Here is a 20,605-nt window from a genome sequence, read left to right on the forward strand (position 1 = left end):
CTTATTAGGTCCAATAAGCACTTCTGGGTTTCGTGTTCTCTGACCTAATGCGTTGGCCTGGATCAGCCTGATAAAGATAACACACTGAATTATCTGCTCACTGGCTAATACCCATCATGAGGAATTGGCTTCCCACAGGTTAATTCAGTTAGGTTCTACTGGTTCATTACTGTGAAAGATGATGCTATTTTATCAATAGCTTAAGTGAAACCTTGTCTTTTTGCTAAGAAACGTGCTGAAACTACTGACTCTACTAGGAAATTCAGTTTCACTCTCCAGCATCCAAGTACAACATAGGGCTATGTACAATGTAAAATACAGTTTTGTCTAGAAAAAATTCTGACTTCAGCCTGTCTTCTCTGTGCAAGGAGTGGGGGTCAGCATGAGGCATGCTGTACCTTAGATGCCATCTGCTTTGAGGACCAGGAACCCAGTGACCCTACAAAATCTGCTCTCTTTAGAAATGACGTGATGGCAAGCACCTGATGGGTGAGCTTGTGTGCCGTGGGCCTGCTGCATGCATGTATAACTCCACTTACCTTCTAGCTGTCTTTTTAATAAGAGTTCTCTTCAGGAATTTGAAATAAAAGATTACCTATTGACGCCATGTTATTTCCTTAAGCTTTATTAAAGGGTTCGGGGTACATACAATTATTGACCCTAGGAGCAGTACTATTAGTTAGACTTTGTTTCAGTCCCCACGGTTAGTTTTAAGTCTTGTCTCTATGAAAGCAAGACCCTAGACTACGTGAGTCAGCGTTAAAAGGCCTCCACTGGACCACTGGAGAAAGCAGGGGAAAAAAGAAAAGAGACGCTGGTCAGAATGAAAGAGAGAGGGTGCAGGAAGCTTTCCATCACTCTTTCCCATGCTTGCCTTTACTGAATTGTTCTCGCACTTGGGGAGCTCCATCTGGGGGGAAATGACACAATGAACTTAACCAAATCACTGGTTCTCTTTGGGAAGGGGGCCAACCACCACTGTACCCTTAACAACTGACCACAGTCAGCGTACAAAGAGTACACTGGCTCTCGCATGTTTCCTCTGGGTTAGTCAGAGGGAAGGGTACTAGACCTTTAGAGGGAATTCCACTTGGTGTGACACAGCTCGTCCCACATCTCTTACATGCTCGCCAAAGCTTATTTGGCGTTCTTAAGCAGAGGTGTTGGCCAAGATTTGAAGTAAGTATTGACCAGAGGCTTCTTATTCCTGCAATCATTTCATTAATACCAAACACTGAAGATTAACCTGTCTACAGACTAGAACGTTAGGGCCTACAGTCTTTGGCTACAAAGAGGGGCCCTGGGATCTTCAGAACATTACTGGGTGACACCAGGACAAATCTCTAAAGAGTAAGTACAAGAAAACCCAATACTTTAAATATCTATTTCGGGCTGTGTTGGTTTGACTGTAGTATCTAAAATAACTGAGCTGGATCCCAAAGCACTTAGTGCACAGAGAGACTCAAAAAGTTACGGACATGTCTACTTCATAACTAATGAGCCAGAAAGCGATCACCCTCAAATCATTAAAACTGAGCTAAGGCAAGCTATCCCAAGACGTCAGTCTTCCAGATTCAGCTGCTTGGGTTTTCAGGTTGTACCAGAGCCTCCTGCACTGGCTCTGCACCGCCTCATCCCCTGTGTGTGGCGAGTTAACCTCACAATTAGAGCGGGGCACCTCTGAGGCAAAGGTCAGAGGCCAAACCTCGTTTGGACTCATCAGGTGGTACCGTTCTTTGGTCATGGTCTATGGCCCCCGTCTCACTCAACCTTCTCTCAAATGCCTGACCGAGTCTCACAGGGAACCGGGGATCCATTTCTGAAAGAGTTCACACAAATCTATTACCATTACTGAAAAGGTCACTCAAAGTTCAGGGTCTACGGACAGGGGTCCCCGATACCATCTTTAACCGTGCATGGCAGGCTCACCTATGACACTAAAGTTCAACTGTCAGACAAATCCATTCTTGTGGTCCCCAGGGTCTCTTCGGGGCACTCCTATTTCACAGTCGCAGGCAATTCCTCCTGTGCCCACAGCCAGTGAGAAAGGCTAGTAGGAACCCGCTGCGTGACAAAGCACCTGAGAATGTCCTGGAAACAGTTCTCAAAGAGGCATTTCAGCAACTTGTAAGAAGGGACTGGCCAGGGACCCCTTTCTCGTGAGCTCACTTTCTCACTTTGCACGAGGTGATCTCTCCACAGTGGCATCATCTGTCCACAGGCTGATAGAGGGGTGGTCCTTCCCCTCCCATGCAGACCCTACAAATTCCATCTTCATATCCAAGATGGACGTATCTCCCCAGAAGGAGAGCTTTGTCCCGTGCCTCAGAAGCAGCGTAAGCCAAGACACAGGGAGATGCCTTTAAAGCAACAAGGCTGAACCTCAAGACTGTGAACTCCTGCTGACAGGAACCTTACAGCTTTCATTCTAGTTCAAACACATACACTCAACCACTGATGTCAATCTAATGAAGTTCCGTTTTCAAAAATAAAAAGCAGATTTTCATATTTGGCCCCAGAACTTGCCGGCACACTTATTTTTAACTGGAACGCACTGCGTTGATAATGTACAACATGCAGCAAATAAATCACTGCACATTCAGAGGAGAAAAGCACTTAAACCATTTGTTTCTTGGCGCAGAAAAGCATACACTTCCCTTACAGTGGGAAAAAGGAGAAATAGTGAAGTTTTACGTACCAGTTTTTCAAAATTGACAAGATTATCCAAAAATGTTTTATTTCCTTCATGAATGAATGTTACATCTGAAAATTAAAAACAAAAAGATATATGTACCATTAGGAACAGATCATGACGCAGAGTTGAAGAAGTATAGATGCAATGCAGCTTATTAATTTTTCTTAAACATTATGGATTATTTCATGCAATTGACCAGGCAACTTGAAACTGAATCTCAATAGTATTTGATGTGAGGGGGCATAATGTATGCGTGTGGAGAGAAAACATTATAACACTCACGCAAGTATGTATCTTGCTTTTACATTGCAGGCTTTGACTTCAACCTGCTTAACATCCACTAACACTATTCTATAACTTAACTGGTCCATTATGTTTTTAGGCCAGAACACCGAGCAGAAAAGAACTGAACCCCCAGAAACAAAAAGGATTTTTAATATTTATGTGTTTGCTTTTTAACAATCCCTGGCAAAGTATATGGATCTGCTTTACTTAAAGCATTAAGGTTTAGATTTTTGGTTTTCAAAGCCAGGGCCTGACTGTGTATCTGAAGTGAATGAGTAATGGGACAGGTTTGGAAAAGGCAAGATTTCTGGGCCTATTCACTGATGAAAACAACATAAGGAAAGTAGGATGAAGATACATTTTCAGAGGACGGGAATGTTAATTTGATTTGAGCCTCACTGCATTTGAAGTGAAAGAAGATATTCAAATAAAAATCTCCTTTTGGTCGCAAAACTTACTGGAGTGTCTCTTCAAGAGACAAGGATTAGTTACAATAATAACAGCAGCTGAAGCTCTGAAAGGGGGTGGCTTATAAAAACTCAAATCAGAGGGTCAGTGACTGAGCATTGGGGAGTCCTCACAGCAGAGAATCAAAGTAAGAAATATACTACAATTTAAAGAACATGCAAATAATCATGTTGTATCACAGACATGGAGGACAAACCAAATGAACATCACTTTCAAAAATCTTGTTAAAATAACATGATATAAAGAGGGAAACGAACAGATTAAAATTCCTCTAAATAGAAAGGAAAAGCATTTGCATTTAATCAAGACTTTGATTCTGCTGGTCCCTATGGGGCAATTACGAGATAGGTGCTTGGGAAATCTGCCTGCAACACACCCAGTCGCTGAGCTTTGACTGCCCACCAGGGGGCAACACCAGTTCCACAGTTACAGACTACGCTGATGACGACCCTTTTCTCATGGCATTCTTTATTCACAGCTTCCAGCCCCACCAGACTGCAACGTTTTCCTAAGTTTTCTCCCCTTGATTTTTTTTTTTAAACTGATGTCTTAGCAGGGGAGCAATTCACAATTACACAGTCATCTGACAAACTCTCTGGTTATTTTCTTTCACTGTTTTGCTTTCAGAATAGAATTGCAAGCTTTCAACCTCTGACACAATATTTAGAAAAAGAGTAGCCAACACAGTTAGCTTGTACCTTGTTTGTACAGCAAGCAAAGCACTGTGTGTACTCTATCTACATTAAACACCACCTACAAGCCTAGTAACTCCTCACTTGCGGAGAATTCGGATTACAAATGCCCTGTCAGAGTTTCTTCGTCCATGCCCCCAGTGTTCCAAGGTTTGTCATCCCCTCCCTATGTTCCCAAAGATGATGATAATAATGCAGCTTATATTTATTACCAGCGTCAGACATAGCATTAACTCATTTAATCCTCACAAAAGACTATAAGGTAAAAGCCCTAGCAGGAAAAGAATGTGAAGAAAGGATGGTCCAAAGAACAAGCACAGCTGGCCCATAATCACAGCTCTAAGTCTCAGAGCCAAGACCCAAGCCCAGGCAGCCTGCTTGCTCTCTCCACGGTGCCTCTCTGGTACCCGAAAGGACTTGGACATTTCTGACCACCCGTTACAGCCACCTTGCTTGAATTCATGGGAGACGGGGGCCTCTGCAACTTTTACAGTGTTTCCTTTGTCCCTCTTTCTATCTCCTCCCTCTCCTCTGCGTGGGTGATCTTGCTTAATCTCAACTCTCAAGGACTTGTCGAGGCCAGCGCACGAGGACGGTGGCTCTACTGAGGGTGGGGGGCTGTTAGGCTGATGCTGGCCTGAGGATAAGGCAGGGAAGGTGTGTCTGGCCAGGTGGGGAGGCAAGAGGGGCTGGAAGGGGCTGCTGCCCAGGAGAAGGGGGTCAAATGGCTGAAGGTTTTGATGCAGATGAACGGCAGGTGTATGATGAGGCAGGTGTGAGAAGGATAAACCAATACAGGTGTTTGAGCTCAAAAACGGGGGTCTCAGAACCTAAGTCATGGGCTGTGAAGCAGTTCAGGGTTCAGAGTGCTAGAAATGAGCAACCGCCAGACCCCTTGATCTGGAGACATCTGAACACGCTCCTAACACTTCATATAACAGGACGGGGGATGAAAGGACTCTGTTTGAAGAGATGGCAAGTGAAAGAGAAGGAAGAAACATACAAGCACCTCAACATTCCATTTATTTAAACACCCCCGCAAATGTGCAATAATAATCTGCGCCCCAAGATACAAACACGACCTCAGTTTACCTTCAGACACCTGTTGATCATTCACTCTACTGGAAGGACTACCATCTCCCAAAACGCCACGATACAGATTATTCAACTGCTTTTGACCTTTAGCTCAGCTGGATCCTTTCCCCAACACTTACTTAGGGTTTCTCACTCACTACTTTCTGAACTGGATTCCACAGTATGGGGGGGAAAGTAAATCAGAAGTAAGAAATTCACTGGAAAGTAGAAAAGCTGATGGCTGGAAGCATTTTTAGGTTACCTGCTCACTTGATAATCTGCATGGTATTGGGAATTGACTATCTCAAAAAATGAAACATGGGAGCCCTAATCCTTCTTAACACCCAAGGAGTTCAGTTTGGTCTCTTTCTCTAACCAAAAGCAATGCAAAGCAGGAGGCACAAGAGGGGAGGGCTGGGAAGTTTTCATGAAAATGTTGGTTGCTCTAGTTTACAGCAAATTTTAAAATAATTTTGCATTTAACAAAAGCTAAGAATGTCATTTATGTTTTCCAAAATGTCTTACCTCAGATGTGATATACACATATTTAAAAGTTTCATCCTGTTTTCCTTTGGAAATTATTTCAGACAAAAAAAAGTAACTTTAAATGCAAGAGAGTACTAACGTTTTATAATGGCAAAAAATTAAGATGAAGGAAAAACAAGTGCTTCTTTAAACTCGAGCTTCTAATGAAAAAGAAAATGTTTAATTTACTAGCGGGAATGAGAGAATGTATTTTCAGTAGAAAAAAGGGAAATTCGAAAAGCTGCTCAACATCACTAATTATTAGAGAAATGCAAATCAAAACTACAATGAGGTATCACCTCACACCAGTCAGAATGGGCATCATCAGAAAATCTACAAACAACAAATGCTGGAGAGTGTGTGGAGAAAAGGGAACCCTCTTGCACTGTTGGTGGGAATGTAAATTGATACAGCCACTATGGAGAACAGTACGGAGGGTCCTTAAAAAACTAAAAATAGAATTAGCATATAACCCAGCAATCCCACTACTGGGCATATACCCTGAGAAAACCATAATTCAAAAAGACATATGTACCCCAGTGTTCATTGAAGCACTATTTACAATAGCCAGGTCATGGAAGCAACCTAAATGCCCACTGACAGACGAATGGATAAAGATGTGGTACATATATACAATGGAATATTACTCAGCCATAAAAAGGAACGAAATTGGGTCATTTGTTGAGACGTGGATGGATCTAGAGATTGTCATACAGAGTGAAGTAAGTCAGAAAGAGAAAAACAAATATCGTATATTAACGCATATATGTGGAACCTAGAAAAATGGTACAGATGAACCAGTTTGCAGGGCAGAAATAGAGACACAGATGTAGAGAACAAACGTATGGACACCAAGGCGGGAAAGCGGCGGGGGGGTGGGGTGGTGGTGGGATGAATTGGGAGATTGGGATTGACATGTATACACTGATGTGCATAAAACTGATGACTAATAAGAACCTGCTGTATACAAAAAAATAGAAAAAACCTATTTATTAAAAAAAAAATTTAAACACACACACACACACAAAAGAAAAAAGGGAGATTTGTTTTGCTGCCGACAAAGAGGTCTAGATAAACTCAGTAAAGCAGAAAATTGCATCCAAGCTAAGACATAAGTGTGAGGCACCTGACTGCATTAAGTACCTTGGGGGAAAAACCACTAATATATAGCAGAAAGCTCAGCTCATATCTAATTAAGTTAACGGGACATTGTCGACTGTTTTCTCATTACCTTAAAAACATCCACTGTTTCAAAATTTTGTCTTCCTAAAATCAATTCCTTTCCCAGATCTGTCTTCGCTTCCTAGTTTTCCTCTTTGTGTCTAAATAATTCTGTCACTTCCCACAGGCCACCATCCCCGCTCTCCAGCTGGTGTTTTATTTTAAATAAAAATCAGAAGCCTGAATAAACTTATCTTAGAAATAAACATGAAAAATTAAATGAACTTTTAAGTTGGTATTCTGGCTTTACAATCTCTCCTTATTTCATCCATTTACATTTCGCAGAATCTTTTGAGCTCGAATGAAGCATTCTGTGTGACTCTCAATTGTCCTAATACATTATTGTTTCCCAGAAATTCTTGCTTTATACTAGATGAAGATTGAATAAATAGCTGCAGGGATGCATAGAAACTCAACACTTCTCCAAGCTCTGGCTGTTCTTGAGAGAAGCCGAAAAGCGAGCATCAGCTTTATTGCCAGTGGGGCTGGCGATGGGGGGAGGTGAGGGAGGAGACGGCCAGGCCAACCAGCAATCCAGTTCCCAGGTATTTCACTTCCAGAATCACATTTATGGGTGTAGGCACTGGGGACTGAGCCAGCAGAATTTACAAGCCTCTGAAGGGTGAAGGCAATATAAAAGAGTATTCCTATAATCCCTTGGAAAGAATCAAAACACAGCCAAGAAAAATGACCAACCCGCTTTTCCTGGAAAGCACATAGGTAGGATTTAAACTAAATGTCAGGAGCATAGGCCAGATGAAAACGAACTTCACTTTCATTAATCCCCTGGGTCTGAAAGAGACCCCCTGAGATCGTTAGTAAATTTAACTAACATGTTTCATGATGAATGATCTGGCGCTCTCTACAGAAGACAAGTTAGTCGACTAACTTGGAGCTGTCAGATACTTTCCCAACTGGATTCACTCCTGGAAAGAAGAAAGTACATTCCCTACCAAAATTCTTCATACACTACACTGCCTGGGTTGACCAAAGGTACTTCTCACACAGCAGCAGGCCACGGGCTGAATCTCTGAAATTTAAGTTGAAAACATAGACCGTGACTGATCACTGTTTGGATTCTTTATGCCAGCCTTATTCTTGGTTGAATTAAGTGAATTGTAGACTCAAATAAGACGATGCTTAAAGCAGAGTAAAGTAAAAACACAAACGTTTCCAGTGCCAAGTTTTGTGAGTCAATCGAAAACACTTTGATGTCTGCTTAAGTACAATTAAGTATTTTAAGCATTTCAGAAATAATTGCACATTTGAAAAACAGTCACAAGCCAACACAGTTAGGTCTGAATGTCAAAATTACTTTAAAGAAATAAACTGAGATTCCTTTTCTTGCCCTCTGTAGAGTGACAAATTTCTGGAAGATGGAATTATATAGCATAAAAGGTAGAAAACCGTTACCTTTAAGCAATAAGGGCATGAAAGGGATTTTGGGTGGCTTCATCTTTTTGAATGCATCTCGGTAGGCTTTGTGATTCAGGGAAGGATCCTGCCGAACCAAGAAGATTACAAAGAGAAAGAAAAATCAATGTGCTATAGAAACAATTCTAAATCCACTTTTACTATACCATTTGAACATGATTTAGATATAGAGTGGTTCTTCCTAAGAACAAAGTAGATAAAGGTTTCCTAGGAGAATAAACTCACTAAATTAGGGCAGGAAATCTAGGCAATGAATGAAAGTCAAGTTACTGGTTGACAATAATGGGAAATGACTGCAAAGGACAGACACCTTTTGATTGCCCTATTATTCTTCCCTCAAACAGGTTCCTTAAGTACAGTTTCTTCTCCATAGTTTCTACCATGAGGTGACCCCACAGCCTTTTGTTAAGCACACTGCAAAGAAAAACTGCGCTCGTAATGCACAGATAATGCAGAGAAAACAAGAGAACAGTTTTATTGTGATCTGAAGAGAGACCGAAAATTGAGTATACTTAAAAATCTGCCTTCTGAATATCATGCCAAGAGGACCATTCTCACTACCTTTTTCCACGGAGAGGAAGAAGTGTTAACTTGCTTCACTCCGTAAGAAGCAAAGCTACATTTTCATACCCAAGTGAACTAGCCTAAGCTACCTGACACGGTAGAGTGCAGACACCGACTACTGAAATCTAGAAAGAAACTGGACACCAGCAATCAGTTTGAAGAATAAGTCTACTCCGGCTCAACTACTTACTGTTAAACTTTCAAGTTCAGAAAAAAGTTTCTTAAACTTCCCAGGGATTTTCTAAAAACAAACAAACAAAAAAGAAAAGGTCAAAAGAAGTCAGTTATTTTGAGAGGCACTAAGGGGAATGTTCATTAAGTTGTGTTATATATGTCACATTTCTGAACATAAATAGCTCTATCATCTGGTTCTACCCGATTGCTTCTCGTTATGCAGTTTTCATCATTCCTTAATGCGACTTTCCTTGGGAATGTTGCTAAAGACAGTTTAAAATAAGTAACAGCCACATGAATCGGGAATCCAGCTGGTTAAACATTCCACACACCAGTGATCTTTTAATAAAAACTTGGATTTTGGTTCTGTATCTTACCTCTGACAAATGCTCTCACCTTTTTTTTCTTTTTTTAACTTATTATTTTGGGCTGCTTTGGTTCTCCGTTGCTGTAAGCAGGTTTTCTCTAGTTGTGGAGAGCGGGGGCTACTCTTCATTGCGGTGCATGGGCTTCTCTCATGGCGGTGGTTTCTCTTGTTGTGGAGCACGGGCTCTAGGCACGTGGGCTTCAGTAGTTGCAGCATGTGGGCTCAGCAGTTGTGGCTCGTGGGCTCTAGAGTGCAGGCTCAGTAGTTGTGGCCCATGGGCTTAGTTGCTCCGCGGCATGTGGGGTCTTCCCGGACCAGGGATCGAACCCGTGTCCCCTGCATTGGCAGGTGGATTCTTAACCACTGCTCCACCAGGGAAGCCCTGCTCTCACCTTCTTAAACAGTCTTGCTGAGTGGGAAATAATAATGTTGGCTGATGTTTTTTGTATAAATGATATAATTATGTTTCACAGCAGAGGGCTAAATAGTGAAAGCCCATGAAAACCCTAAATGATGAAGCCTGCACTTTGATGGATAGAATCACTGAACTGTAAAGATCACCCACACCAACTGGTGGCATGAAGATTCACAGAGGATGGAAACATAGGTCATCTTCCCAAATAAAAATTTGGGCCTAAGGAAGAAGGGCCTGGAATTTTCTAGCCTGCCTTTATTTATTAATAAATTTATTTATTTATTTATTTTTGGCTGCGCTGGGTCTTCACTGCTGCGTGCAGGCTTCCTCTGGTTGCGGCGAGCAGGGGCTACTGTTCATTGTGGTACGCGGGCTTCTCATTGCAGTGGCTTCTCTTGTTGCAGAGCATGGGCTCTAGAGTGCAGGATCAGTAGTTGTGGCTCACGGGCTTAGCTGCTCCGTGGCATGTGGGATCTTCCCGGACCAGGGGTCGAACCCGTGTCTCCTGCATTGGCAGGAGGATTCGTTGTTTTTTTTTAACATCTTTATTGGAGTATAATTGCTTTACAATGGTGTGTTAGTTTCTGCTTTATAACAAAGTGAATCAGTTATACATATACACATGTTCCCATATCCTCAAGTCCATGCTCTAGTAGGTCTGTGTCTTTATTCCCGTCTTACCCCTAGGTTCTTCATGACCTTTTTTTTTTTTTCTTAGATTCCATATATATGTGTTAGCATACAACCACTGCGCCACCAGGGAAACCCCAGCCTGCCTTTAACATGGTGACGTGAAAAGCTAGATGCCTCAGAGTAAGTCACTCTGAATCTGAATTCTGCCCCTTTCTAGCTGTGTGTCTGCAGTGAGTCTCCACATTGTCCGATTGAAATGGAGATAACTCATAGGAAGTGTACAGTCTGTGGTCGGTGCTCAGCAAACTCCAGCTATTAACACTTATGACTGTTCTAGAAGATCTGTGAGATTTTCTGTTTCTAAAACAAATCAAAATAATGAGGTAGACCCCACAATAGACTTTTAAATGATTCAAAATTATCACGTTGATAGTTTTGCATCTGGACAGCACACAGGTTGCTTGATCTGGCAGCTACTGTTACACACACCAATACACGTGTGTCGATAAATGTTGATAAGACAAATCAAGTGAGAAAAGGTGAAACACAGACACCCGCAACTGATGGCGATTGCTCCTCTGAGCTGCGTATCTTAGTGTGTTGGATATTCCACACGAATATCCCGGTGTCATCTCAAACTCAACATACCTAAAGCCAAACTTATCTACTCCAAGGGTCAGCCGTGGGCCAAATCTGACCATCAGCTTTTGCGAATAAAGTTTTACTGGAGCACTGCCACGCTCATCATTTATCAACTATCCATAGCTGATCTTGCACGTCAATGACAGAGATGAGTCACAGAGGTGGAGACCACATGGCCTGCACAGCCTAAAAGTATTCACTATCTGGCTCTTTCCCCAAAATGTTTGTTGACCTCTGTCTTAGTTCCTTAAACCGACGTCTTTTCCTGTACTGCCTATGTAGGACAGTGCGATCACTTTCCAGGCCTAGAGACACGGAGCTCACCTCTGCGAGGGAGGCCCACCCCAATGCCCCCAGCAACTCCCGACTCAACTTCCAAGGCCCTGCTTGCTTAAGGCTTTTCAGCCACCCTGAGACAGCATGATTCCTCCATTGCTCTGCTGGGGTCCACCTGGAACCAGTTCAAGACCTCCTTGACCATAGCACACCCTGTGCTAATCTGGCCACGTTCCACCTGCCACGGCATTGATGCAGAGCTGCGCACGTGGTAGGCGGTCACTGTGCACGTGAAATACGCACTATGTGAAATTCACTGAATTGTTCTCCTTTCGATGTTTGCAGATCAAGCCTTCTTTCCGGGTATAATTTAAAATTCCACTCTCCTCCCCGGACCCTTGCTAGCCACTTGTTTTCCTCCTGCTCTGATCAACTGTGGCTTTTTTTGCCCACCTCCTTGAATCTCATGAAGTGTGTGCGCATCTGGTTTGCTTAACCAGAGATGCAAGCCTTTTGTCGCTTTTCTTTCGAACCCCTTTAAGGAGCACTGACCCCGACCCTCAGGTCACCACCGCGCATTCCATCAGAGTGTGGGCCCTGACGCAAAGAAGGTGAACCCCAAAGCTGCCCACAGACCGTCGCTGAGATGGAATGTGAGAAAAACAACAGTTGGCCTGTCAGCTTCTCTCCTGCAGGAGTGTGAACTGGGGACCATGAAGAGTGCAGGGTAGGCAGGAAGAACAGCTGAATCTGAGAGGGTGGGGAGAGGCCGAGGGAGCCGCAGAGAGCCACAGCAGGCTGGACCCGTAAGGGAGAAGACTTGACGGTGAGAGAGAAAGGACGAGAGAGAGAGAAATGGTACGGGGAATTAGGTACACAGTCAGTAGCGAATGGAGAGAGAAAGAAACAAAAGCCCAAAGAAAGAAGGTGTCGGGGTCATGGGGGAGGCAGAGGGCCCTACATCCGTGTCTGGCTACATTTAGGGACACCCCAGTTTCCATTCTTCCCACGTAGACCCTCAGAGTCCACGTTTCAGAACGTGCGCTAACTTGAGTGGCCCTCTCCCACTTCGAACCCAAACAGCCTTCATCATACAGCCCTGACAGGCAGAGCCAGGACTGGGGAGGCCCGAAACTTAAAACCTTTTGTGAGTCCTCTTTAGGAAAAAGGCATATAAAATTACTTTTGCAGATTTTGTAAAGATATCCATCATCCACATGAACATACTGCCAGAGGCCCCACAAGCGAGAAGACTGGTAGCTTAAATTCATTAACGTCTCTGCAAATCTGCTTCTGGACACACAGGTGAGCTTTCGAAATGACCAACAGGGAACTGTAACAATGCCATCACAGGAGAAAAGCAGAAAACTGGTTCTAGCTGGGAAGCATTTTACAAGTCGTGCTTCTTTCATATATATTATAGAACCATTCTGAAGACCATCTGATGAAAATAGCCCCTGACGACTTGAGACACTAATTTTTAAACATTTTTTTCGAGTGCTACATATCTCATTTAAACCGTTTATTTTAAATAAAGACTGTTAGCTGGACCACTTCCCGTTCAGTTTTATTTGTCCCCAACTCCACCCTCCGTATGGACCCCCAGGGCTCACCTCCCAGGTCTGGGACAGCCGGCTGACAGAAGCAGTGTTGAGACCCATCACAATAGCAAAGAAAGAATTCAGGTTTCTCTGGGCTTTGCAGCTACGGAATAAAAGAAAGCAGAAGGCACTCTGAGGCAACATCCTTTCACCAGATGATCACAAACGATAAAGCTGCCAAGACTCTCCCAGGCCACAGAGTTCAACCTCTAGGGCAGGGTTGAACTCTGCTCTGTGACCTACACAGTCTTGACTGTCCCTGTGGGATGGGGCGGTATCCCCTCAACACAAATGAAAGGATTCCAAATGCTTCCTTACCTTTAGGAAAAGATCTGTGTTCTTGATACCCTCTGGATACTTCAAAAGATTCCTCCCTTTTAAAAATCTATTTTGGATGCATTGACAATTTTAACTGAAAGCTCTTACATTCATATTTCTGTATATATCCCATACTCATTATAACAGCCCCTGATTCTGTATCTTTAATCTGTATGTTGTCTTTCTTTTTTGAGAAACAAGGCCCTCTTACCTCACAGGGCCCCCTCCCGTTACACTCAGACATATTTTCTTTGCTCTCAACAAAATAGCTACTATGTTATGTATGTATTTAAAATGTGGCATATATTACGGGGACGGTGACTCACATTTCTCATTTAAGGAATAAAGGAAATAAAATGCAAAATAAGACCATGTTGAGCTCCATTCACTCTGGAAGGTTATATGCTCCTGCAGAACGTCAATCTTGCCCTTCAACTTAATCAGTCAAAACTCCATTAATTTTCAAAGCCAGCAGAGGGGCTTGAGGCAGCAGAGGGAAGGGTGTGCCTCCAGGTTGGCCGGAACAGCCTGTGAATTCCAGATATTCCTTAATCTGGGATGTATTAGAAAACAACTTCTCTGAGGAAAGATTTAAAAATCTAAAAATTACCCTGACTTAATAATTAAATATGAAAAAAGATGAAAGTGCTTAGCAGTAAGCCAGAGGCATAAAAAGTCCCTAGTATGTGTTGATCGAGCTGCCCTCACATGTCATCTCTTCCATGACATCTCCATCAATGTCTCACATAGAATTTGGGAACAGTGTATATACAACTCTGTATCCCGATTTTTCAGTTTTATACCATGTTATATAATATATTATGGATTCTTCACTGTTATCATTAATGGTTATAGAACACTTCATCAAAAACGTATTTCATAATTTGTTTACTTATTCCCTTGTTGTAGACATTTAAACTATTTTCAATTCAATACAATTCAAATCAATGTAAAATGCTACAATAAATATCTTCTGTGAAAAAAACTTTTTACTGTATTTATGATTTTCTAAAATTAAGTTAGACTTCCAGTCATTACATGATTGATCAAAAGCTATCATGACTTTAAAGGTTCTCAACACATATTAAAAACTTCTGTCTCTCAAAACTATACTGATTTCCAGTCGCACAGGTGTGTACAGGAGCATTGATTCAGAACCAGGAAACTGTTTTCGGCTCTTAAAGTGGTAATACATAGAGGTGGCTGTGCCCTGGCCGGTCCTGCCTAAACCTGCCTGTTCCCAGAGCCAGCCTCATGGACTGGACACTGCCCAGTACAGCTGCGCGTGGGTACCAAAGCAGTGAGGGTCAGCCATTTGGGAGCATTTTGGAAATTCTAGCTCCACTAACAGGGGAACCTGGAAAGGCACTGCTGCCTATGTACCTAGTGTCCAAAATACCTGGGTGAACACATTCCTGCAAGCCCCTCACTGCTGAGTCTCCACTGGGCATGGTCTGTTCCTTTCAGTCTTCCTGTCCAGCCTTGGCCTCTGCCTATAGTTCCCCGGTAGGCAAGAGGACCTGAAATTCAGCCTAACTGGCCCCTTTCGCTGGTTTCTGCCAACTGTCTCCTGGGTAGACCCTGCTTGGTATATTCCATGAACAAACAGGACACTTCCCTGGTTTATGGTTCAGAAATCTTCCTGTTTCTGAGAAACTGGTGCCTAAAGGCATCAACACTACAACTCTGCTTCCCTTCTGCCACTCTCTTCCCTCATTCCGCCCCTTCTGTCTCATCACACCCTGGCAAGTTCACACCAGCCAGAAGAGACTTGAGTCAGCTCCATCTCCTGATGAGATGATGCCAGGCTCCCCTGCCAAGACGCTGAGGTCAGCAAGAAGTGCCCCATTCCTATGCCAGAGGCACTGGATGCCCTCCCCTTATTCCCAGTCCTCCCACCTTACTGCATGATGGAAGCCCCACTGGTTCTGTCATGGCCCACCAGACATTTTTATACTCTGCCCATCACTCAAATGCAGAGTAAACAGCAAACCTTTCAGACAGCAACTGCCGGAGCTGAAAACAAGACTTTTCGGGGAAATCATTTTATTATTAGTCATTATAAAAAGTTTCTTCTTCTTCTTTGTATTCAGAATCATTCATCTACACAAAATCTTAGATATAAGTCTCATCTTTTGATCTTTTATGTCCCCATAAACAATTTTCCTGGTTCAGATCTCTTTTTTAGTCATACTTAAAAAAACAAAAACAAAAACCCACATATACCTAACATCTGAATCTGTAAAAAGAAAAAAAGAATTAATATAGAAATGATTTCTCTATAAGACGAATTGATACAGTACAAATATGGGTTACCATTCCCATCTGGAATCTTCCTTTACCAAGGTTCGTTCATTTCAAGGTAAGAACAGACTGACACTAAAACATTCCAGTTTAGTGTCAGTCTAACACTCCTTTGTGTAAGGAAATAAAATCCACTCAACCCACAGAGGTGGGGGGATGGGACTGGTAAGAAGGAAGGAAACATGAATATGCAAATTGGATGCCTTAGGCAGGGAAGACACTTCATGATCGCGGACATGATTGTTTTCTCTTGGCTATTCCTACCAGTATGATCATGAAGAATTTAACTTTGTGTTTCTGTTGGCATTCTATTCTATGGGCCAGGGATAGAGACCAGTACAGCAAACAATTCAAGAGCATGGGGCCATATGGCGAAGATGTGAATATACATATTTCATTTCCCTGAGGACAGATATAATCTTATACTGGGAACTAAGCTATGTGGTGTCATTTTACTCCTTAGGACATTCACGTCCCATTTCACCAAGCAACTGGCATTTATAAGAAAGTTTTTGATCCCAAAGAGCCTCACATTTAAGAATGTCACAGGCTATTATAGAAAATGTACTGGCCAAACAAACAAAAAAGGAGCATTCATCATAAAAGTAGTCCAAGATTTAGGCATATCTGTTATCTATCTCTCCTTCCATCACCAGTCACATCAAACACCAGGTCAGGAACCGCCATCATCTCTCACCTAAGTAAACAAAATATCCTGCTTCTGGGGTCTCCTTACCGACAGTTCAGTCTATGTGCTACTTTCAGATCAACCTTCCTGAGGGACAACTTGGATCAAATCCATCTCCTGCACAAAAACTTTCAAGGAATCCCTCCCACCTTCTCAATTCAGTCTAAACTTTTCATTCTGAAATTCAACATCCTTTACAATTTGGTCCCATCTTCCTTTTTAGATCAGTCTCCCACAACTTCCTTACAAACACCTTCCGCTCTGGCCAGACTGGATGAGGTTCCTTTCTCTGACCACATACTCTCTGCCTCCAATGAACTGCTTTGCTTCTCTCTCATGAGTCTGACCTCCACGGACAGTGTGCTCTTTTCCGGAATTCAAAATGCTACTTTCTTCCAAATGGTTTTCTAATCCTCCTTTCCCACACCCTTGGCATATAAGCTTCCCATCCTCTAAAGCCCCTGAAAGAAATTCATCTCATAATAGGGCACCCTCAGGTTCTATTTTGCAAATTAGACATTTGAGTTATAGAAAGTATCCCCCCAGCCGATTGGGTGCAGGCTCACTCTGACTTCCCCACAATACCCTGCATGGATGTGCAAACATTAATGAGTGATCAATACATATTTCCTACATATATTACACTGACATGTACTCAGAAACGGTTTGATATAAAAACTACTTTGAAAAACAAAGGAAAAAAAAAATGGGAAGACTGGAAGGTAGAAGGAACTGGGAAAGATTTTGATTAATGTTGCCTGTTTCTGTTGGGAAGCTGTCCCAAGAGTGGTTTCAGAATATTCATCTGGTATTTTAAGAGATGCTCCCAGGAAGTTACTAGAACGTCATTCAACGGACTTTATTGAGTCACTGCTATTTACCAAGTTCAGTACCAGGCACCCCAGGTACAGTGATTGATTAGAAATGGTCCCTGTCCTTTGGAAGCCAACACAGTCCACTGAAGGAATTCTATATAAAAAGGTAAGTTTAGGGCTTCCCTGGGGGTACAGTGGCTGAGAGTCTGCCTGCTGATGCAGGGGACACGGGTTCATGCCCCGGTCCGGGAAGATCCCACATGCCGCGGAGCGGCTAGGCCCGTGAGCCATGGCCGCTGAGCCTGCGCGTCCGGCGCCTGTGCTCCACAATGGGAAAGACCACAGCAGTGAGAGGCCCGCGTATCGGAAAAAAAAAAAAAGGTAAGTTTAATCAATAATAATAAAGAAGTTTTTTTAAAAAGGAAAAAGAAAACGTGTGCATGGTAGGGGGAGGTCAGGGTAAAAAGGAGTTGACCCTGCATTTGAAAGTCAGGGATGATTTTAGGAAGGAAGCAACATACGACCTAGGTCTTGAAGAAGGATAGCAATTTGCTGGGTAGAAGTGGCCATTCTTGGCAGAGCTAACAACACATGTCCAGGCTTGGATGATGGTGTGCATGGGAAAGGGAGAGCCATTTAGAGTGGCTGCAGCATGGGGTGAGGCTCAGAGGTCAGGTGTGACCAGACAGTGCAGGGCCTGCTAAGGAGTTTGCAAAGTTCATACTCTGGGCATCAAGGAGCCAAAAGCAGAATCTTGAAATGCATCTGACTTTCAATGGTTCTCACCCACCTCACATCACCTTCCCCCATTTTCCTAACCTACTGTAGCTCACCTGGCTACAAGGGTAATTTAGCTGCATGATGGGGCATGTGTGCACTGCCTGCTTTTTTCTACAGCATAGAGCAGAGTGCTTTGGTCTAGTATTTTGACCTTTACTTTAAGATATAAATACTTCAAAGGCGAAGAGAGAAATATTCAAAAAGAGACCTTTTCGATCATTTGGTCACTTAACTCAATAGTACCCTTTTGCATCTCATCCCTTCTTATCATCACAAGGAAAATAATGTACCCTCTCACAGAGAGGAGAAGAACTGCATTTTTTTACCACTAGAAACTCACTGAGCAGCAATTTTGATGAATTTTTTCACCAGCTGCACTCTCTTGCCCAGTTGGCTGCAGAGCAGAATCTCCGTGGCTACCCAGAGCTGGACCTCATTGCATCTCTGGAGTAGGAGGCTCAGGTTCACTGTGTGGTCCCCACTTCCTTGTCTGCTGAACGTGAAGTAGATCAGCTCTTGCTGAAAGACAATGTATTCATATAATTGTTTATTGTTGTAGCACAGAGTCAAGTTGATACAAAATTCAGTTCATTTTTAAGAGCTACTTCAGGTAGGCACTGTCATATCATAACATGTTAGATATGACAAATAACAATATATTAAATTCAAGATAATTTATCTTGACTTCCAGAAAAGCCTTCACGCAGAAGGCTTACATAACTGTAATTTTTTAGAATGCAAGGATGACACTTTTCGTGAAAACCTAAGACATTCTAAAGTTTAAGTCACAGGCTGAATCAAATCCAGACTTCCCAAACTTGTTCTATGAGCAACTTCAAGTGCAAATGACTATCATTACGTTAGACCCTCACAGGTAGGTTCTCTAGACAAGGATTCTTACATTTCAGTGTGAATCCAAATCACCTGGAGGCCTGTTAAAGCACAGATTGCTGGGCCCCACCCTCCAGATTTTCTGGGTCAGTAGGTCTGTGCTCTGGCCAAAATCTACATTTCTAACAAGCTCCCAGGGGTGCTGATGATGCTGGTCTGGGTACCCGCTCTTTGAGAACCACTGACATAAGACATTGTCAAATCACAGAAAGACAGCAAGATTAGGACAAGGTACAAAACTGACAAAATCGAGTCAGACCAGTAACTAGTGACATAGACTGACCATATGCAAAGCAATGGAAGTGATGTGCTTCTAACCGGAGGGGTGTGCATGTGTATTTTACAGGAGTAATTCACGTTCTCCTATTGCATAAGCACATAAGCAGGGACACATCCCACTCTACTACCATTTGCAAAGTCACAAGTCATTTAGCTTGAACGAGTTCACTACTTGCTCAAATTTAGATCATCAGGTTGGAATGTTGTCAGTGAGAAAATATGAGGACATTTAAAAAACGTTCCACAGTGAAAGTGAAGCTTGGGGGTCCCTAAATTGGGCACGAGTTCCTTCTTCAGGAGGAAAGGCCTTCTTGTAATGAAACATTTCACTACACAGCAAAGTAAATGCAACATATTGTAGCACAGAGCTGCCTCGTTTTTCATCTCCTGATTCCTGTGAGCCTTTCCACCAGCTACATTTAATCATCAAATGTCAGTAGCATGTTGCCCCGCATCTACTGTTTTATAAATGTGTAAGCTGTCCTCAAGGGAGAGGTTGATGGACATACAAATTTGAAATATATCTCAAAATTTTCAATAGAGTACTTGAAGTCTCGCAGCACAGTCTAAATGTATAGAATGTTCTTGGGAATGTGTGAGTGTGTGTGCATGTAGGTACATACATAAATGTGTTTCTCATATAAGTACTGTAAAGCTCTGTAAAGCTCATGGAAAAATAAAAATGTCAATATCAAAGGTATCAAATATAAATGTCTCTTCCACCCCATTAGACCTTCATATATATATATGAATACGTTTCCAAACAAAAAAATAGCATATTTATACTACATTAACACAAATATCTGATTGTACAATATTAGGTGCAAATAAAGCATGATCATGTATTCTGATTTTCCTAGGTTTGGGTCAGTCTTTTAATATATTTAAAGTCCCCAAATATTTTGGGGCCATGGTATCCTAAAGCATAACTAGATCACCAGATGATGGATCTTCTTAAAACCCAGTCACAAACAAATATTCTTCAAAAAGAACTCACAGTTATACCGGCACAAGCATTTATTTTATCATTTCCCTTCTTCCTTACCTCGTGAATTGAATTGAAGAGGCTCCAATCAAAATTCATTAATTCCAGAGCAATATCCCAAGTGTTCATTCCCAAAATCCTAATCGACCTCTGCTGTGATTCTTCATTTTCTGCAAAAGGATTCTAAGGTGACAGACAAAAGTAAAAGAATCCTCAGTCAATTCTGAAATATTTGGCACTGAATTGTCTGGCTATCGAAAGGCGTTAGAAGCCCACATTAGAAAAAAACTCTCGTCTGAGCGCACTTAATATTTTCCCTGGTCCGTTCACTTTCTGTGAGTTACAACCAATTTAGCAAACAGCCTTGGAAGCCGTAGAATGTGATCAATGATACTTCACTGAGTTGCCCCTCCCCCCCGACACACACACACACACACACACACACACACACACACACACACACACACAAATCTAATTAT

General features: G+C 42.4%; 1 protein-coding gene across 1 annotated transcript in view; it reads right to left on the reverse strand.

Moving 5' to 3' along the window:
- Positions 1-20,605, reverse strand: part of RAPGEF5 (Rap guanine nucleotide exchange factor 5) — a 177,107-nt gene that overhangs the window by 10,161 nt on the left and 146,341 nt on the right. Inside the window, exons 18-23 of the mRNA XM_024738490.1 lie at positions 20,187-20,309; positions 18,312-18,490; positions 13,079-13,169; positions 9,149-9,199; positions 8,374-8,461; positions 2,699-2,763 (exon numbers count right to left, since the gene is read on the reverse strand). Of these exons, the coding sequence (XP_024594258.1) occupies positions 2,699-2,763; positions 8,374-8,461; positions 9,149-9,199; positions 13,079-13,169; positions 18,312-18,490; positions 20,187-20,309 (597 nt within the window). The remainder of the gene's footprint in view (positions 1-2,698; positions 2,764-8,373; positions 8,462-9,148; positions 9,200-13,078; positions 13,170-18,311; positions 18,491-20,186; positions 20,310-20,605) is intronic.

This window comes from Neophocaena asiaeorientalis, unplaced genomic scaffold (assembly GCF_003031525.2).
Source record: "Neophocaena asiaeorientalis asiaeorientalis breed wild unplaced genomic scaffold, Neophocaena_asiaeorientalis_V1.1 scaffold89, whole genome shotgun sequence".
Taxonomy (NCBI): domain Eukaryota; kingdom Metazoa; phylum Chordata; class Mammalia; order Artiodactyla; family Phocoenidae; genus Neophocaena; species Neophocaena asiaeorientalis.